The following is a 17,684-nucleotide window of genomic DNA, read 5'->3' as shown; positions in this document are numbered from 1 at the left end:
TTTCTCAAAGGAAAACCTGATATTTTTTTGGCCACCCATCTATGACTTCCCATGAAAGAAAATATTTGTAGTTCATGATCCAGACAAGAATACAAATGGCACCAATCACTGTTGTCAGTCTTTCACCAAATTCATCTAACTTTCTTTTCAAAGGGGTATCATGACATTCCATTGAAGCTTCCTGAATTTGTGCCTGAATTTTACCTATTTCTGTAAACATGCCAGTGCTCACAACAATGCATGTGCAGCAGCCATTGGTAACTGTAGTTGCTGCAAACACCATGCATGCTTTTGACTGCAACTCACAGTCACATAAGGTGGCTGGATAGGTTCTTTTGACCACAGGCATGCTCTCTCTGGTCAGGGAGCTCTGCTCCATCCTAAAGGTGGATGTCTTGAGGGACACAATTCTCATGTCTGCAGGAACCTTGTCTCCCACCTTTAGTTCCACTATATCTTCTGGAACAAGTTCTCTGGAGGGAAGATCTACAACATAATGTCCATCTCTCAAGACCTTTGCATGATCAGATTGCATTTCTTTGAGAGCTTCCAAAGCCTTCTCAGAATTATTCTCTTGCCATACTCCAACAATGGCATTGAGGATGAGAATCAGGAGAATGACCAGGGGCTCTACATAGGTTGTTATGCCCTCCTCAAAAGACACATTATCACGAAAGTAGGCGAGAAGAAATGAAATGCCAGCTGCCAGCAGAAGTATTTTAACAACTGTATCATCAAATTGCTCCACTGCCAGCTTCCACAAAGGTGTACCATTTTTCTTCTGGAGCTCATTCCATCCATATATTTGACGGCGTTTTTCCACTTCATGAGAATTTAAACCATTCTCTAAGCTCACATCATATTCTTCTAAGCATTCTTCAACAGTTTTTAGACCAAACAGGGAATATCTTGTCCTCCATGGACTATGAAATAGATGATCAGATTCTGAATTCAAACAGATTGCTCCACCATTAACAGATCTATAATGCGTTTGAAAAACCCCAAAATCAATACTTTCAAGAACCCTGGTAACCTTGGACACGAGCTTTAACTACTTTTCTCATTTCAAGCTTGAATTTTGACAAAAATCTCGGGTTTTCCTTCTGCAGAGCTGTTTTCTGCGTTTCCTGTAGACGACTTCCTGTAGAAACGCCTGTAGAGTGCCCCTGCACCTCTAAGTGAGCCCGATACGTTGGAGAATTCTGAACCAGGCCACAAATCTCAATGGAGGACGATGGGTTAATCATTTTTTGGAATCAGAGGATGCATACTTCAGTTGAAAATGTTGCAAGTGCAAGTTAACAGCAGTCTGTGAGTTTCAGCTGAGCGTTCGTTAATTGCTGCGTGATTTGTGGTGAAGGAGTGAGGTGGCCAGGTGTACGTGGCCACATGCAGACGGCAGTGCTATAATGAGCTGCATGTCCTCTTCTTGTTAATCAGTTGCACTGGAGTTAAAGCCTCTACCACTGTCTGTTTTTTTATTTTCAATTTTCACGTGAGTGACTTACCCATGCATGCTGCGTGATTTTTGCCTGGATGAGTGCAATCGGATATGGCTAGCTTCCTGGCTGAATCCCCCCATCTCATTCGTTCATGCAGTGCTTAGATTAGATTCATGCAATAGAGGAACAAGGTTTAGTCACGTACCTGAAGTCAGATGGTTGCTGTGAGGTGCTTTTTGCTGCTGCATGCTCATATTCTGCTGCTGCATGCCTGGATCCTTTGGTTGCATGAGGGCTTGGCTGATGATTTTTGGTTGTTTTCCTTGTGCAGGTGTCCTCTGGCCGGATGCATGCTGCAGGAGTTCATTTCCACGTTCAGATCTGCACCTTCAAGCTGCTGCTGCTGAATTTTCACAGGACCAGAACTTGTTTTCGCCATTGCTCCCAAATGATAGATCGGATCAATCTGAAAATTGCTGAGCATGTTCCTATCATCATGATGCACCTCCCATAGCAAAATTTCGATCAGAAGATGCACAGATTTTGAGAAAAATGGAAAATGGCTGAAGATTTCAGAGATTAATTTCTCAAAAACCGTGCATCGGAATCGGCTGAAACTGCTTGGGTAGGTTACTATCACCCATATGCATATCCCCATGAAACAGGTTTTGAAACGGATGCATGGATATGGAGAAAATGCAAAAATGGCTGATGGTGATGGAGGTTGATTTCTTGGAAACTGTGCACCGAAATGGCCTGAAACTACTCGAGCATGTTGCCATCATCCCTATACAATTCCCTGTAAAACGGTTTTTCAAATGGATGCATGGTTTTCAAGTTAAGGCAAAAACAAATTCTGTTCTAGGTATTTTTGCTTTAAGGCATTTTGCAGTTTTGTTGCATGGTATGAAAAATGAATTTGGGCTGTGATGCAGGTATGGAGATGATGGAGGAGGAGTTTGAAGATTGCAGGAGGACTTCTGAGCCCTTGAGGAAGCTATCGTGTTCGCCAAACCACCTTTTTGCAATCCATTTCTAGCTTCCTACAATTTCTACAGGAACTTCCTGTAGAAGCACAATGAAGAGGCAAAATGAGGTGGAAAAGATGATGGAAAAGGGTGAGGAATGGGAACATGGATGCTTGCAGGCATAACCAATGGATTCCAAGCTTTAGATCCCCTTCCAAAATCGAATCTGGCTCGCTTGAAGTTTCTACAGGATGTTTCCTGTAGAAATATAGAACTTCTTCTAGAAGGCACAAAAACTCCTTTTTGAGTGATCCTCCTGACCTGCAATGTCATTGCTGCAACCTGAAATTATTCAATGGAAATTAGATTGCTTTTTCTTTTTCTTGTTCTCTTTTTTTTTTGAAAAACAACTAGGGCGCCTCATGGAGGTTTTCACCCTAATTGCCTGCCCTGGGCGCCTCCAAGGGAGGTTTTCACCCAGAGATCTTATTCTCTTTTTTTTTTTTTCCCAACCCATTGACCGCCTCATGAAGGTTTTCAATCAATGAGCCAATCTAAGGTGCCTCCAAGGAGGTTTTCACCTTAGATTTTTATTCTCTTCTTATTTTCATTTTTTCTTTTTTTTTTTCTCCTTTTTTTTCTCTACCCTACCCTACTTGAAAAACAAAATCATTTTCAAGTGTAAGAATACTTCCAATGGAGCCATGTGCACATCGAGATTAGAGACAAAATGATGTGGAGGCTCGAAATGCATGCTTGGACAACTATCCGGATTTTAGAGACCAAATGATCTGACTTTGAAGGGATCAAACATAGCTGAGGAAGAGAGTACCGCTGCAACTTAGTGACCATCTGAAACCATATCTCAATATAGCTTTGATATCCATGGTCCTTTTGCTGATCTGGGTCATTCTTCATGTCACCTTCTATCATGACCTTCTCATCTTCCTCTTTTTGCTGATCTTTCTCTTCATCAAGTGCAGCCCATGGTTCTTTGATCTCCTCTTTGGAATCTTCTTTTTCCTTTGGTCCTTCAATGTTGTCAATATAATCTCTGTTTTGCAACACTCTTCCTGAGCTTTGGTGAACATCATTGAGCTCAAGAGGAGTCATTTGCACATGTTGTGCCTCAGCTTTGCAATTGGGTTGAGCTACTCCATTGTATGGCTTTGGAAATGGTATGGGTAGTTGAGTGGAGGTGTGAAATTGAGATGGAGATGGATGGCATTGTGGTTGGGTAGGCATTTGGGGTTGCCTTGGTGGAGGAGGAGGCGATGGTTGTGGATGAGCAGGTGGTGGGGGAAAATAAGTGGGAGGAGTGTTGTATTAGGGCCTCCACCCCTGATGATGTGCATTCCACTGAGGCTGTGGCTGAGCATAAGAGTGAAACAAATGAGCAGTTGGTTGGGCATAATATGGATCTGTGAAGGAACAAGGAGGAGGTGTGAACCAGGAAGGATGAGCAGGGGGACCCCAAGAAGGCATGAAAGTCGCTTGGTAGGGGTCATAATAGGTCTCAGATGTCCCTTTCAATTCCTCCTGGTAAGATCTAGGTCCATGTGGCCTCCTTTGGTTCATATAATAGAGTGGTTCAGTGGCTCCTTTGGCCCTTTGATATGCAGCTTTAATTTCGGGCAAGGAAGGGCACTGATTCGTAGGATGGTATTCTTCACAGACGAAACACACTTCTAGAGAGTGCATTGGACATTCGTTCCTAGGATGCTTTCTAGTGCACCTAGGACAAAAAATGGCCAAAGCCCTCTTGGCTTCTTCTTGCTTCTTTTGGATCCGCAAGGTATCCAGTTGCATGGCAAGAAACTGGCTTACCTCGCTCTTGAAATCTTCCATCTGACTTGCAAATTCATCTTTGGATAAGGTACTGCTCCCAACATTTCTATTTGCGGCCATTTGCTCCAGAGTAATGTTTCCTTCTTCTTCTTCCCTTGAGGTTCTTCAAATATGTCTTGCTGTCCACCTAAGGGTTCTTTAATCACAACCATCGAAGAAGAGAGAATGTTGGCTGTGTGAAGCAGTGGGGGTGTTTTGCAATCATTTTTCTAACTTATCTCTACTCCTACAAGGCATGAAATGAAATCTTTTTGGTTGATTTTTGTTTTTTTCTACTTCTACCTGCAAAATTGAAATAGATTGAACTGCAACTAACTATCTTGCTAAAATGAAAATGCGGAATTGAAATAAAAGCAGGAAAGGACTAATCTATTTTGCTCAAATGAAATTGCAGGAATGAAATGCTAGTCTACGCTTGCGGAATTGAAATGCTAATCTACGCTTGCAGAAATGAAATTGCGGAATTGAAATGCTAATCTATGAAAGCGGGAAATGATAATCTACTTTTGCATAAACGAAATTGCATAATGGAAATGAAATAAACTACTTAGCAGAAGATTGTAGTAGAAAATAGAAGAAAAGCGGCAATCACCAATACTCTGACGCTTCCCTGGCAACGGCGCCAAAAAGATGGTGAGCCCCAGTATTGTATCAATAATGCTACAACTCCTGGAACTCCCTTCTTTAATTTTATCAACTCGGTAGTTCGTAACAAACTTGGAAGCGACGGTGCTATATGCACAAGTACTAGCTCTTGCCGCAGCTGTCACTTGGTCAGCTGGCACAAGTCCGCTAGGAGCTTAAACCAACTTCTATGAGCTCTTAGAAGAAGCTTTTTAATTGATGGATGAAAGCTAACTCGAAGGAAGCTAATCTAATTGCAAAAAGAAACTGAGAGCCAAAAAGAAACGCAAACCCTAATTCTACCAGCTAGTCCTACTGACGCAAAGGAGAGCATGCAAACTACTAAAAGAGATGCCATTACTTCTATGAAGGTAAAATACATGTGTCTAGACTACCTCTATCTGAAGGAAACATCTTTTTGTATTTTTGTTTAAGTTGTTGGAATTATCATGCATATGCTTCTAACTATTTTTGACTGTGCAGAGGTGGATCAAGAAGGAGAAATGCTTGGGAAAGGTTGGGAAGGTTCATAGAGGGTCTAAGGGGTCCCTAACACCCCTCCAGAGAGTCTCACAAAGTTTGGCTGCCAATAAACCGTGTTTATGAGCTTCTACAGGAAGTCTGCAGGGGTTCTACAGGATGTTTAGGATTTCTACAGGATGTTCTGTAATTCTTCTACAGGATGTTTCGAAATGGGATTTTGGAGCATGGATGGAGGGAAAAAGAGGGATGAATGAGTGTGGGGGTGAAATAGGGGTGTGAAGAGGTCTAGGACTTGGTGGATGAGGCTAAGGGGCGATTGGATTTGTTCAAGGATGGAGGAAGCGATGATGCACAAGAATGTAGGAATTAGGGCAAGGTGGGGAAAGTATGGCAAATGAAGGGTACGAATCATGGACTAAGGGTTGGAGAAGATTATCTGATGGATTATGGGTAGATAGAGAAGGATAACAGGTGCTCTGCAAGTTATTTTTCAAATCTAACAAATGAAGACTTGGAAAATCAAGAACCTAATTACCTTGACCTAATCTGACCTAGATAGTAGCAAAAGAAATGGAACAGAAGTTTATTTGCACAAAATCAGATGAACTAACTATGCAACTAAGCAATCATAACCCTAAGCATGCAGTCAAAACTGATATCAAGTTTGACAACTAAGAATCCAACACTAATACTTGCATGGTGAAGCAAAATAGCGTTTTTGTGGGCAGCAATGTCACCTTTGTCCCAACTCACGATCCCACTGAGGGAGAGGTAAGATCATAGGTGCTTGAGCCCCTTTTTCCAAGGATCCTTTATGTTATTAATCTATCCAAATCAATCTGAACATGAAAATCTACTTTAATCATCAAAAGCAACCTAAATAACACAACAAGTTTTAAATCTAAATAGCAGATTTTACTCTAAGAATGCAACAAAGACACATAAAGGTAAACAAAGGAGGTACTGGGCACTTGAGATGGGCCCAACCCCAAGAGCTACAGCCTCCTAAGAGAGATTTAGAGCTGGTGCAAAGCTGGATTCATCTTTATTGATCAAGAAATGAAGAGTTACATCAAAACTGTCCACAAGGAGAACTTGAAAATGAGCTGACAGCAAAACTAATCTATTGCCTAAAAATCGAACTACAAAATGACTACAACAAGACGATGAAATGACTAACTACCAGCTAACCAAAATGAGGCCCTAAGCCTTCTTATTTATACAAATTGAGGACCCCAACAGTCCTCCTAAACTTTAGGGACTCGGTTGCCCAAGACTTGTAGTTAACAGCAGTCCTACTTGACTTGCTTGGCTGCCCTTGTGCTAATTGATTTGGTGGCCTTTGAACTCCGAGCTGATGGTGGAGAATTCGAGGTAAGGGCCCATAAATGAAGGGGACACCTTCCTACAAATCCTCTCCCTTGTTCTCCCACGAATTTGGCTGCCAAGTGCTCATTAAAACCTTCAATTGTGTCTCCAAGTTGACCAAAAAGGCTACACAAAGCACCCATTAGACTTGTTGGCATAATGACTAACCCAATTCACTCTATTAGCATAAATATAATAAAAACATGCAATAAACTAATGAGAATGGTGGATTAAGTTGAATTAGGAGGTTGAATGAGCCCAAATAACTATCCATTTTTGGGGCTCATCACTAACCTTGGATTAGAACATAAATGTAGTTCTCTTAACCGAATCTATAAAATACCATGGGCAGAAAACCATAAGGCCCAAAACCATGTGCAAAACCCATGCATAAAACCAAGGGTAGGTCTTTCCACCATCTTTAGGTCTACCCCCCATCCTTGGGTCCGCATAAAAAATAAAGTTCCAGGGGCATTTCATCGGACCTCGTGTAGGGGGGATGTGACACCCCCACTATGCTCGATGACTGATGTTATTCGTAGAAATAATATAACACATACCCAACATTCTCCCACTTGCTTTCTTTATACACAGGGGGTCACGGGAGAGCTTAGTCATTGGTACAACCCTGCAATATTCATTGTTTCTATACACCAAGAAAAATTCTCAGTGCTCACAGACTTTGTCAATGAATTTGCAACATTCTTCAAAGTGTCCACCTTTACTAGCAACACCTTTTTTTCCTCAACCATATCCCTCACAAAGTAATATTGAACATCAATGTGCTTTGTCTTTGAATGATAAGCAAGTATTTTTGCCAAGAAAATTACACTTTGGCTGTCACAGTCTATCCTTATAGCTTGTTGTACCAACCCCATACTTGAACACAATCTTTGCAACCAAACTACTTCCTTACTTGCATGAGTGGCTTCCATGTATTTTTCTTTTGTAGTTGAAAGTTCCACTACAGACTGTCTCTTGCTCATCCAACTGACTGCTCCTCCAAATAGGTTAAGCACATACTCACTTGTAGATCTTCTTCGATCCACATCTCTAGCCCAGTTTGCATCAACAAAGCCATGAATGTCAAAAACTATGTCCAATCATGGTCTTCCTTGGTAGCACAAACCATAATCACTAGTGCCACGCAAATACCTGGAATCCCACTTCACTGTTGTCCAATGCTCCTTCCCTAGTTTTGAAATAAACCTTCTCAATAATCCCTTTGCATGTGCAATGTATGGTCTATCATAGACCATTACATACATTTGGCTACCAACTGCACTCGCATATGGAACATGGGACATGTCCTCTTCCTCTTCTTGTGTCTTAGGACAATGTTCAGCAGATAACTTTACTCCTACAAGAATAGGAACCTTCACCGGTTTACTATCCTGTATATTAAACCTCTGCAATATTATCTTGGCATACTTGCTCTAGTTCAACTAGAGCTTCCTCTTTGCCCGATCTCGTTTAATTTCCATGCCCAAAATATAGTTTGCAGCATCAAGATCCTTCATGTCGAATTTTGAGGAAAATTTGGTCTTCAAATTCTAGATAATTTCTTTATTATTTTCAATCAACAACATATCATCCACATACAAGACCAATAAATAACATGGTCACCAATCAATTTAAAATACACACAATGATCCACTTTTCTCCTTTTAAAGCCAAGTCCCCATATATATGTATCAAATTTCTGATACCACATCCTTGGTGACTGTTTTAACCCATAATAAGACTTTTTTAACCTGCATACAAGTTCTTTCTTACCCTTCACCGCAAAGCCTTTAGGTTCCTTCATATAGATCTCTTCTTCCAGATCCCCGTGAAGAAATCTTGCCTTCACATCCATTTGTTCTACCTCAAAATCAAAAGAAACAACAACAAATAAAATTAATCTAATAGAAGCTAACTTGGCAACAGGAGAAAAGATATCACCAAAATCAATTCCTGACACCTGGGAATAACCTTTTTCTACCAACCAAGATTTAAATTTCTCCACCTTGCCTTTTGCATTCATCTTCTTCTTAAACACCATTTTCTGCCAATGGGTTTCCTCCCAACCAGTAACTCCACCAGATCCCAAGCCTCATTTTTGTCCAAATATGCCATTCCATCAACCATGGCCTCTTTCAAAAGTTTTCTATCCTCTGAATCCACTGCCTCCCTGAAAGTTCTGAGATCATCATCAGTAATAGATAAAGAAAATTTTGAACAGAAAGCAGATGGACTATACCTCTCTGCCTTCCTTTTCTCTCAAACTAATCTTCTCAAAACTGAGGTTTTGGCTCTTCCTCTTCTAATTCTTGTTCTATTGTAGAGTTTGATTCTTCCTCTTTTCTTTCAAACTCTATCTTCTAAGGTTCCTTTGGTAGGACTTCATGTTTAACAACATCTTTTGCCTCTCTAAACACCACATCTCGGTTGTACACAAACTTACTTGTTTTTGGGTTCTAAAGCATATAACCTTTTAAACCATCCTTATACTCAATAAAGATGCACCTTTCATATTTATTATCCAACTTGGTTCTTTTCTCCTTTGGAACATGTACATATGCATCATAGCCAAATACCCTCAAATGTGAAAGAGAGGGTTTCTTACCATTCCATACCTCATGTGGATTCTTATCCTTGAAAGTTGATGGAGGTGATATTTTAAACAGGTAACATGCAGTATCCACTTCCTATGCCCAAAATTCCTGCCCTAATCTAGCGCCACTAAGCATGCTTCTTGCCTTTTCCATCAACATCATGTTCATTATTTTTGCAACACCATTTTATTGAGTTGTGTATAGAGTAGTATTTTTTCGTTCTATACCACACTTCGCAAAACTCTCCACCATTATCTGCCCTCAACACCTTAATCAATGAGTAACTGGAATACAAAATGGGTTATCCATATTTATAAAACAAACTCTAAGGGAGCTACATTTCCTATTATGAATAATTATTGGTTTTGAAATATGTTTACCATTACCATCTCTATGTGTATTTTAGTCTAATTCAACCCTCCTTTTTCCTTTCAATACAAGAGAGCACACTACAAGAAAGATGATGTGCAAAGGGGATGTTTTCAATTTTTTGTTTGTTGTTGTCTGCATATTTTTGTTTTGTTGAGTTTGAGCATGGCCATGCTTTGTGTTGTACTTGATTTCCTTTGTTTTTCATTTTTCTTCATCTTTTGAAGTTTGGTCTTGGTTTGGTTTGTTGGGTGGGAAAGGAAAGGAAGGCAACAGGAAGAGAAAATGAAAGAGATGAGATAGAGGTCATAGCTCATAAATAAAGGTGAATCATCTTACCTATATGTAATGCACTTCTTCAAATTATCTAGGCTAATTTATCACTCCATTTATTTGTTATTTAATTTATTATATGTTTAATCTATGGTCTCATACTCAACTATATTGATTTGCTTTGTGTAGTGAGTGATTATAGCTATACATTCAATGAAGGTCATGTGGTGAAGATAGCCTAGACACTACAAACGTGACAAAGAGAATGGGTAAGCCATGTTTTTCTCCTAAAAAAATAAAGTTGGCCTTTAATCCACTGAAATATTTATTACTTGCACAATGATTTATCGTTTTGTCATGGTTATGGGGTACTATCATCTTTTTATTGGGTTTGAGAATTGAGTTTTTCCAGGAACTTTGATAAGATAGAACGAAAAAAAATTAGGCTTATTGTTGATGGTTGTAGCTATTATAATGTTGATCAATGTATGACTCCATAGGAGTTGGCATTGGCCAAGGGTAGGCAGGTATGTGTATGGTTATTTCATCGCTTTGTTTATCTGTTATTTAATTTCTTCTATGGTTTATTTGTGATCTCGGCGTAGAGTTTGGGTGAGTCATGTTGTTTCCAACAAAATGGTATTATGATGTATTTCAATGAAGTATTCTTCATTTGTATGATGATTTCTCCTTCTAGCATGGTTCTCGCGTAGTACCACTCAATTTATGGTTTGACATTTAAACTTATCTGGTAACATTGATTAAGCTATGTTGGGCTTCAAATGTTTATGTTGTTTGGTCCTTACTATTTAGGGTTGTTATTGTAATGGTGATGTTTCCCATCATCTAGTGTTTCCATCATCTATACTTTCGCTTATTTCAAATGCCATCTTGTCGATCACTAAATTGTTAGATCTATAAAGCACTTCACTTCTTTCCCCGTCATTAATATAGCATTGTTCACCCCATTGTTGTTTTTAGGTTTGTAATTCTTTCATCATTTCCTTACTTTGTTTTATGAATGCATAATTTGTTGAGCAATTGTGAGCGCCACACTTTTTCCTTATTCCTTGATTTTATACAATATATATTTGGTTTTAAGTTGAGTGGTAATGAGACCTTAGACAATCTAAACAGAAGAGGATGCCTAAGTAGTGTCTTTTCACTACAAAATATTATGACTAGGCGACCTAACGAAATATTCCTTGTCCAACGATTTCACCTTTTGTCATGATCCTCGAGTATTATCATTTAGTTGTGTTTGAGATATGTAGAAATTTATAGAATTTTCCTAATTTGAAATCTCCACCTCAATTCCATGAGGCTAGGCATCTACTTGTACATTTGTTTGCCTTGATGCCAAAACTAATTTCTTCAATGACCTTGCAAGAAACTTCATATCTACCCAACACTACTAATACTAAAACTCAATATTATAAATGCCATAAAGACTTCACACATACATCTTTGCATAGGCCATTAGGGAAATACCCATCTTCATACATAGATGGGAAAATTAATTTAGTTACAAGGAAACTATAATATCAACAATTAAGATGTGAAATTATCATTAAGCATGCTAAGAAAAAATATCAATCAACCTTGACTGTGGCCATCAACCACTCAACCATCTCTCCCGAGGAAAAATTCTATTCTACCTTGTTGATATTTGTGGGCTTGGGTTGGAGGTTGGAGCGCCACAAAATCATTTTGTGGGCTTGGAACCCAACATGTGGGCTTTGTACACAATCTTGTGTGTGTGAATCCATGAGGATTTTTCAACATGTGGTGGTTTGAGGTGATAAAGGATCTCAAGAGCAACCTGGAGCAATGAAAATCACCAAAATTCGAGTTGTTTATCATGAGGTATTAATTTTTGAAGATAGTTGGTGGGCTTTGTGGCACCTAATGCAGGTTGGTCTAGTGTATTTGTGGCACAAAACATGTTGGAGCACACCAAATGAAGCCCTTATATTTTGTATAAATATAAGGTGAGTTGGGAGGCATTTAAAACATCCAAAGTGCCTCTTTCTCATAGAGATCACATATGAGGAAGTCACAGCTAGACGTGGAGCATTGAAGTCTGTTTTTGGTTTTGGGCTGCACAAGTTCATAACAGGTGTGAGAGCCACGCGAGACTATTCTGAATAGTCGCGATAGTTTCTCGGTGTTGATTTGGGGTAGCATCGGATGTGCTCTAGCCATGAAATTTGGCAGAGAGGTTGGGGCACATGAGATCTCCAATACCCAGAAAGGGTTTGGACGGATTCTAAACAGATCAGGAGATATTAAAATAATTAATATTTTTAATGGAGTCCCTAAGTCTAAACTTAGGGAAAATAAAATATTAATGTGTATTAATATGAATCTATGTTAGAATGGTCCAAAAGACATGGATCAAGCCAGATCTAATCTTAGTCATTGATTAGGGACTTAATCTCGGTCGTTGATATGTCAACAGGAAAAGTATAAGAGGAGGCTTGACGGTCACTTAGAGAACACACCAGATGATCAATCATTCTATTCTCTAGAGCGGGGTTTGCTAAGAGAGGTAGAATCACTGATCGGGAGAGCAGTTGAGGGGAATTGAGTACAAAGAAATAGAGAAGGCAGATATTGTGTTGGGAGAGCAGCGCAACAGCCAAGGAGGGTGACGTAGAGCCAGTAAGGGCTCACGCAGGGCCACGTAGAGCCAGCCAAGTGCTGCGCAGAGCACCAAAGGGGCTAGCGCAACTGACGCAGAGGCTCCCAGAGCTGACGCAAGGCCTCCTGGGGCTGACGTAGGGCTAGCATGAGACAGAGAGGGGCTGACTCAGTCTAGATTGGGCAGACGCTGGGGTTGTAGGAGCAGTTTTGTGCTGAGGAGCTACTCGAAGGGTTTTCCGGGGTTTTAGCTAAAAGATTTCTCTCAAACTGTGAGGTATAGCTGCTAAGGAAGTTCTCTGTTGGGTAGGCCAGTTTCAGCACCCAAATTGTACTCTGATATTGCTTAATAAGAAAACCCTCAGATAGCTGCATCGGTTTTCCCACGTTGGGTTTTTCCGGGGACATTGGTCCAAAAATAATGGTGTCATGTGGTGTGTTTGTTCTTGTTTCTTTTAGTTGCTGATCTATAATATGTTGAGCATGCACTAGTGTTTATTTTCAGTATTTAATTTGTAAATAACTTGTTAAAGAAAAATAACAAGTAGGTAGGAATAAATCAGAAAAAGTGCATGAAGGGTTTCTAAACTAAGTAAACTTAGAAACTTCAACATGGTATCAGAGTGTGATTGCAAATCACTTGAGGACTAAAATAAATTGGTTGAGTGGAGCAATAGTAGCAAAAAGCAGTTGTCCCGAGGTGACAGAAGTTGTTTCTAGCAGCGCAAAAGCCAAGAAGTGTGACGCAGAGCCACACAAAAGAAGTCGGGAGCTGCGTAGAGCCTTAGACAGGTCAGCGTTGCTAACACAGAGGGCCAAAGCGCTGATGCAGGGCATCCCAGGGCTGACGCAGACCATCTATGGTGACGCAGACCCATCTGGGGTGACGCAGATCCAACGTGAGGCAGAAAGGGGCTGACACAGTTCATAGAGAGGCAGTTGTTGGAGTCTAGAATGCTGCAGAAATATTGCAGAGTGGAGTTGGTGAGGTATTGTACTCAAAATAGTACCTGACAGAGCAGGGTCAGAGGAGTTGTTACCGAGGGTTTCTAGCTGAGGAACCTGGATCAGCAGTGTAATTGCACAAGACGATTAGAGTAGGGGGCATCTCGACAAGTAGCAGAAGGATTTCCAGGAGGGAAATCAGGACTCAGAGGGAGTCCAGAAGAGAACTTCCAAACGGGAAGTAGAGACTCAGAGGAGTCGAACAGAGAACTTCTAGGAGGGAAGTAGAGGAGCGACATGGCACTACACGGGGTAAGAGACTAGGATAGATTGGACGGAGCATTGAACTTCGCAGTCTGGAAGTGTTTCCGGGAAAACTAGTGTCCATTCAGAGATGCTAGTACCACTAAGACGAGTAGCTATCTTAGAAACAAACAATTCAAAGTAACTTGTGTTTTCCTTTATAAGAGATAGATGAGAGAGAAGCAGAGAGTACCAACCTCAGTCTTTCACTTGGCTCCTTACTTGTTTCCTCTCTCCCTTGATAGAGCTTCGCCACTCCTTTCTCACTTGTCCCGCTTCAAAGAATAGTTGTAGAGTCAAAGCAGAAAAATACCATCAAAGCATAGAGATCTATAACCATAAACAATGTAGAATCAGATGTACATTAACCATACAAATGCATACACAAATACAAGATTCAGAAATATACAATTATATGGAGGAAAACTCAAATAGCTTTATTGATAGAAGTAGTAGAAGAGAGGATTACAACCCAACTGTCTGATCCAGCATCATCCTCCCAGCATGAAAACCCTCTTCACCTCATGAAAAGAAATATCACCCAACAATATAATGTCTCAAAGAGAATCCAATAGCGCTTCCTTACAAATTACAAAATTCCAGCCTCTGGATCTCTAGGATGAGGGATCCATATATAGATATTTGCAGGGGGGTGAGTCAGCTTCTGGGATTTTGATTAGTGTCATTTCACTGATAGTTCTTGGTTCCACTTGGAGATTTCATGATCTCTTACTCATCCCTGGGTGAATTCAGAGAGGCAAGTGTCATATGAGCAGTTTCTAGAAGATTCTATGAGTTTCCACCTAGCAAACTGCCTCTGCCATTTGTCTGCTCTCGCTCATCACATCCTATAGAAGGGTTTTTTAGTATGCATCACACCCTTTGTGTGTAGCAGGTGAGATGCATCGCACCCTCAGCATGGAGCAGTCTGTATGGTCCAGTTTTGACCAGTTCTGAGCAATTTTTTCAGGGAGAACTTCTGGGAAATGATGTAATCAGTTGACCTTGATCCTTTAGGGTATGAAACAACACTTTTAGGGGTTTGAGAGCCCTTAGTTTATTGACATATGTGATTGGGGTTGCAATGCCCAAATATATCTATAACAGTTGCCCCCTAAAGCATGAGGTCGTAAATCTTCTGATGTCGGGTGAAATGCTTTATCATGAGGATCTGAGGCTTTTCAAACTGGAAGGTGACCTGTATAAAATACAATACAATACATTATCTTCATATTATTTTCATGATCTAGCTGAGGCAAGCATTCCCATGCTCAACTTTATAAATTCATTTTCATGTACATAGGACAGACAATCATCTGCGTGGCAGACTGATGATTTTGGTAGAGCCATCATCCCTTAGCCTCGATGATTATCTGTGCAGCCATGGAGTACATTTGATGTTTTTATTTTCACGAATGTATCACAGCCCAGATGGATGAAACTAGATATGTGGTCTTCAAACTCGTTCAATCTTTGCCCGATGTACAAGTCGATCCATGTGAAAATATGTTCTGGTGTCGAACATGGAAAGACATCGCCTGATTACCAGCCAATGATGTAAGTTGTTAACAAGCGCAAGAGGAATCACCAGTAATGATAATGACCCTCAAGGTACTGTAGTACAATTCATGTGGTGTGAATACATGAGTCGATGTCGAACACCACATAAAATCTTCGATCGAAGGCCATTGATGTAAACCTATCGCTGGAAGTGAGAAACTTGCCATTGAGGCATGCAAGCTTCAAAGTACTAAAAGGGTTGTTCCTAAGTCAACTTCTTGGATAATGAGATGATGTCAACAAGAAGTGACCCATCATAGGAGGGCCTTAATGAATCCCATATCTATGAAACATAATGGAGCAAATGATTTTTGTGGAGGTGAAAATGATCTGATGATACAAGGTTCAGGGTGGCGGTCATGAAAAATGGAGCACGAAGGTATTGCAGCGGATGAGGTGTTAGCTGGGTTGGTGAATTCTCTGAGCGACTTCTCTTCAACATATCAGCGACACTAGAATGGATTGGTAGCGTTAACGCCAAAATGGATGGTGCGGAGGACCAATGGTGATATGACCGGTGAACGGAATAGCCCAACCCGACTCAATCATGGTGATGGAGTGAAAGTGTCATGTTCAAGAATGACCTGCTACCAATGAAGTTCTTTAAGTTTTCTTCCCTTTTTCCCCAGTCATTGTTGATCAATACCTCTTTGTTTTCGTCAAGCTTGAGGAGGATAACATATGCTTGTTCTATAATTTTCCCTTTGGGCAAACCTGTCGCTATGTTTTAGCGAGCCTAGCGACAGTGAAACTCGCTCTTGTCCGTACAGACAAGTTTGTCGCTATTGTTCTAACAAGTTTAACGACAAAGATAATTTGGTCCTTTTCAGTTTTAGAGAGTCTGAAAAGAGACAAAAAGGAAACTCCAGTAGTCCTTTTTCGTAGTATAATCCCTTAAGTCCAAAAAAGTATAAAATAATACGAAAGGGATGACTTTTCCGATCACTTTAGCGAGCCGAAAAAGACAAGCGCTCGATCTTTTTGTGTAATGATCCCTCGGGTCCAAAAAGATTAAAATATAGAGGAGGGATGGCACTTCCAATCACTTTAACGAGCTGGAGAGGCCAATTGCTCAACAATCTTTTCATATTTTATGAGTCTAAAAAGAGCTTAAAGGAGACTTGTTTTTTAGGAACGAGTGATGTTTTCAAATAGCAACTGGTTCTAGGTAAGTTTGGAACTTTTCAATCATGGCAGTGTAAAGAAGGTGGCTAATAGAATCACTCGTCGCAGCTGTTCCTTAAAAGGGTAAACAATCAAGTGGAGGCGTATGATTGGCTAAAAAGGTGGAGGTGATGGTAAGAACATGACCAAGGCTCAAAAAGTTGATAGCAATGCGATCACAAAGGTTATTTATTGAAGGTGGGTTATTTTTTAATGAGCTTGAACTCTGGTGGAACATATGCTCATTGCTAGGTTTATCTTTTAACGAGCTTGAACTTCGCGGAAACGTGCTCATGCCAGTCGTATATTAAGGATGTCTCTCATTAGTAGGTTCATTTTTTGGGGAGCTTGCCCCATGCGAAACTTTGCTCCGAAGCCTTTTGTATGTAGGCTAGGAACGACCAACTACTACCCTAAGGGTTAAAGAACTACTAAGGTTAGGTAGAATAGTTTCTCGCCGGGAAACATTTCCTTTACTTTGTCGTCACTGTCGGTCCCGGCAAAGGTGAATGGTGGATCAGACCAATCACCTAACTTAAGCAGTTGAAGTTAGTAAAAAAATATAGGGTTAGAGTTACGTTGATCGCTTTTCGCTTGCATAGAAAAGGTTTGCATGCCCCCAGGTATAAAGAAAAATAGAGTTTCCAGGTTACCATATGGAAGTTCTTGCATTAAAGCAAGGTTGTTCCGCTCACGTTGCAGACGAAACACTTCCTTGGCTCTATCCATCGAAATAGACAAAGGTGAAAGGTGTGGATCCACTGCCAATCACATAACCTTCGACGAGGAAATATTTTTCCAGACTAATCCCATTTTCCTAAACGGAAAGGTGTGTCAGATTGGTCATATTTCCTACGAGGAAACATATCTTATATCTGGGGTTTTCCTGCCGAAGAAGACCAGGGCGCGTGCCCCCTGGGTTTAGTCACATTCACCGAATCACTCACGATCATCAGGCGGACGGACTGGAGGTTGATGAGACATTCATTGTGCAAAAAAATACCATTTAGGGATGGCATTTGACTCGTAGCCATGTTTGAACCGGGGAATGAAAGCTGGTCAACGAGCTGGACCATTCTGCCTTCATACGGGAAACA

At 40.5% G+C, this 17,684-nt stretch overlaps 1 protein-coding gene across 1 annotated transcript in view; it reads right to left on the bottom strand.

Annotated features, from left to right (window-relative positions):
* The window catches only part of LOC149254035 (calcium-transporting ATPase, endoplasmic reticulum-type-like), a 58,093-nt gene extending 57,029 nt beyond the window's left edge, over positions 1-1,064 (bottom strand). Inside the window, exons 1-2 of the mRNA XM_089454659.1 lie at positions 1,034-1,064; positions 94-945 (exon numbers count right to left, since the gene is read on the bottom strand). Of these exons, the coding sequence (XP_089310785.1) occupies positions 94-945; positions 1,034-1,064 (883 nt within the window). The remainder of the gene's footprint in view (positions 1-93; positions 946-1,033) is intronic.
* Positions 1,065-17,684: the final 16,620 nt, after the last annotated feature.

Source organism: Pinus tabuliformis, chromosome 7 (genome assembly GCF_031772625.1).
Source record: "Pinus tabuliformis cultivar Carrire ecotype Pingquan chromosome 7, CPIR1, whole genome shotgun sequence".
In the NCBI taxonomy this organism is placed as follows: Eukaryota; Viridiplantae; Streptophyta; class Pinopsida; order Pinales; family Pinaceae; genus Pinus; species Pinus tabuliformis.
Note: the sequence above shows the minus strand (reverse complement) of the source record. Positions and strands in the feature narration are given on the sequence as shown.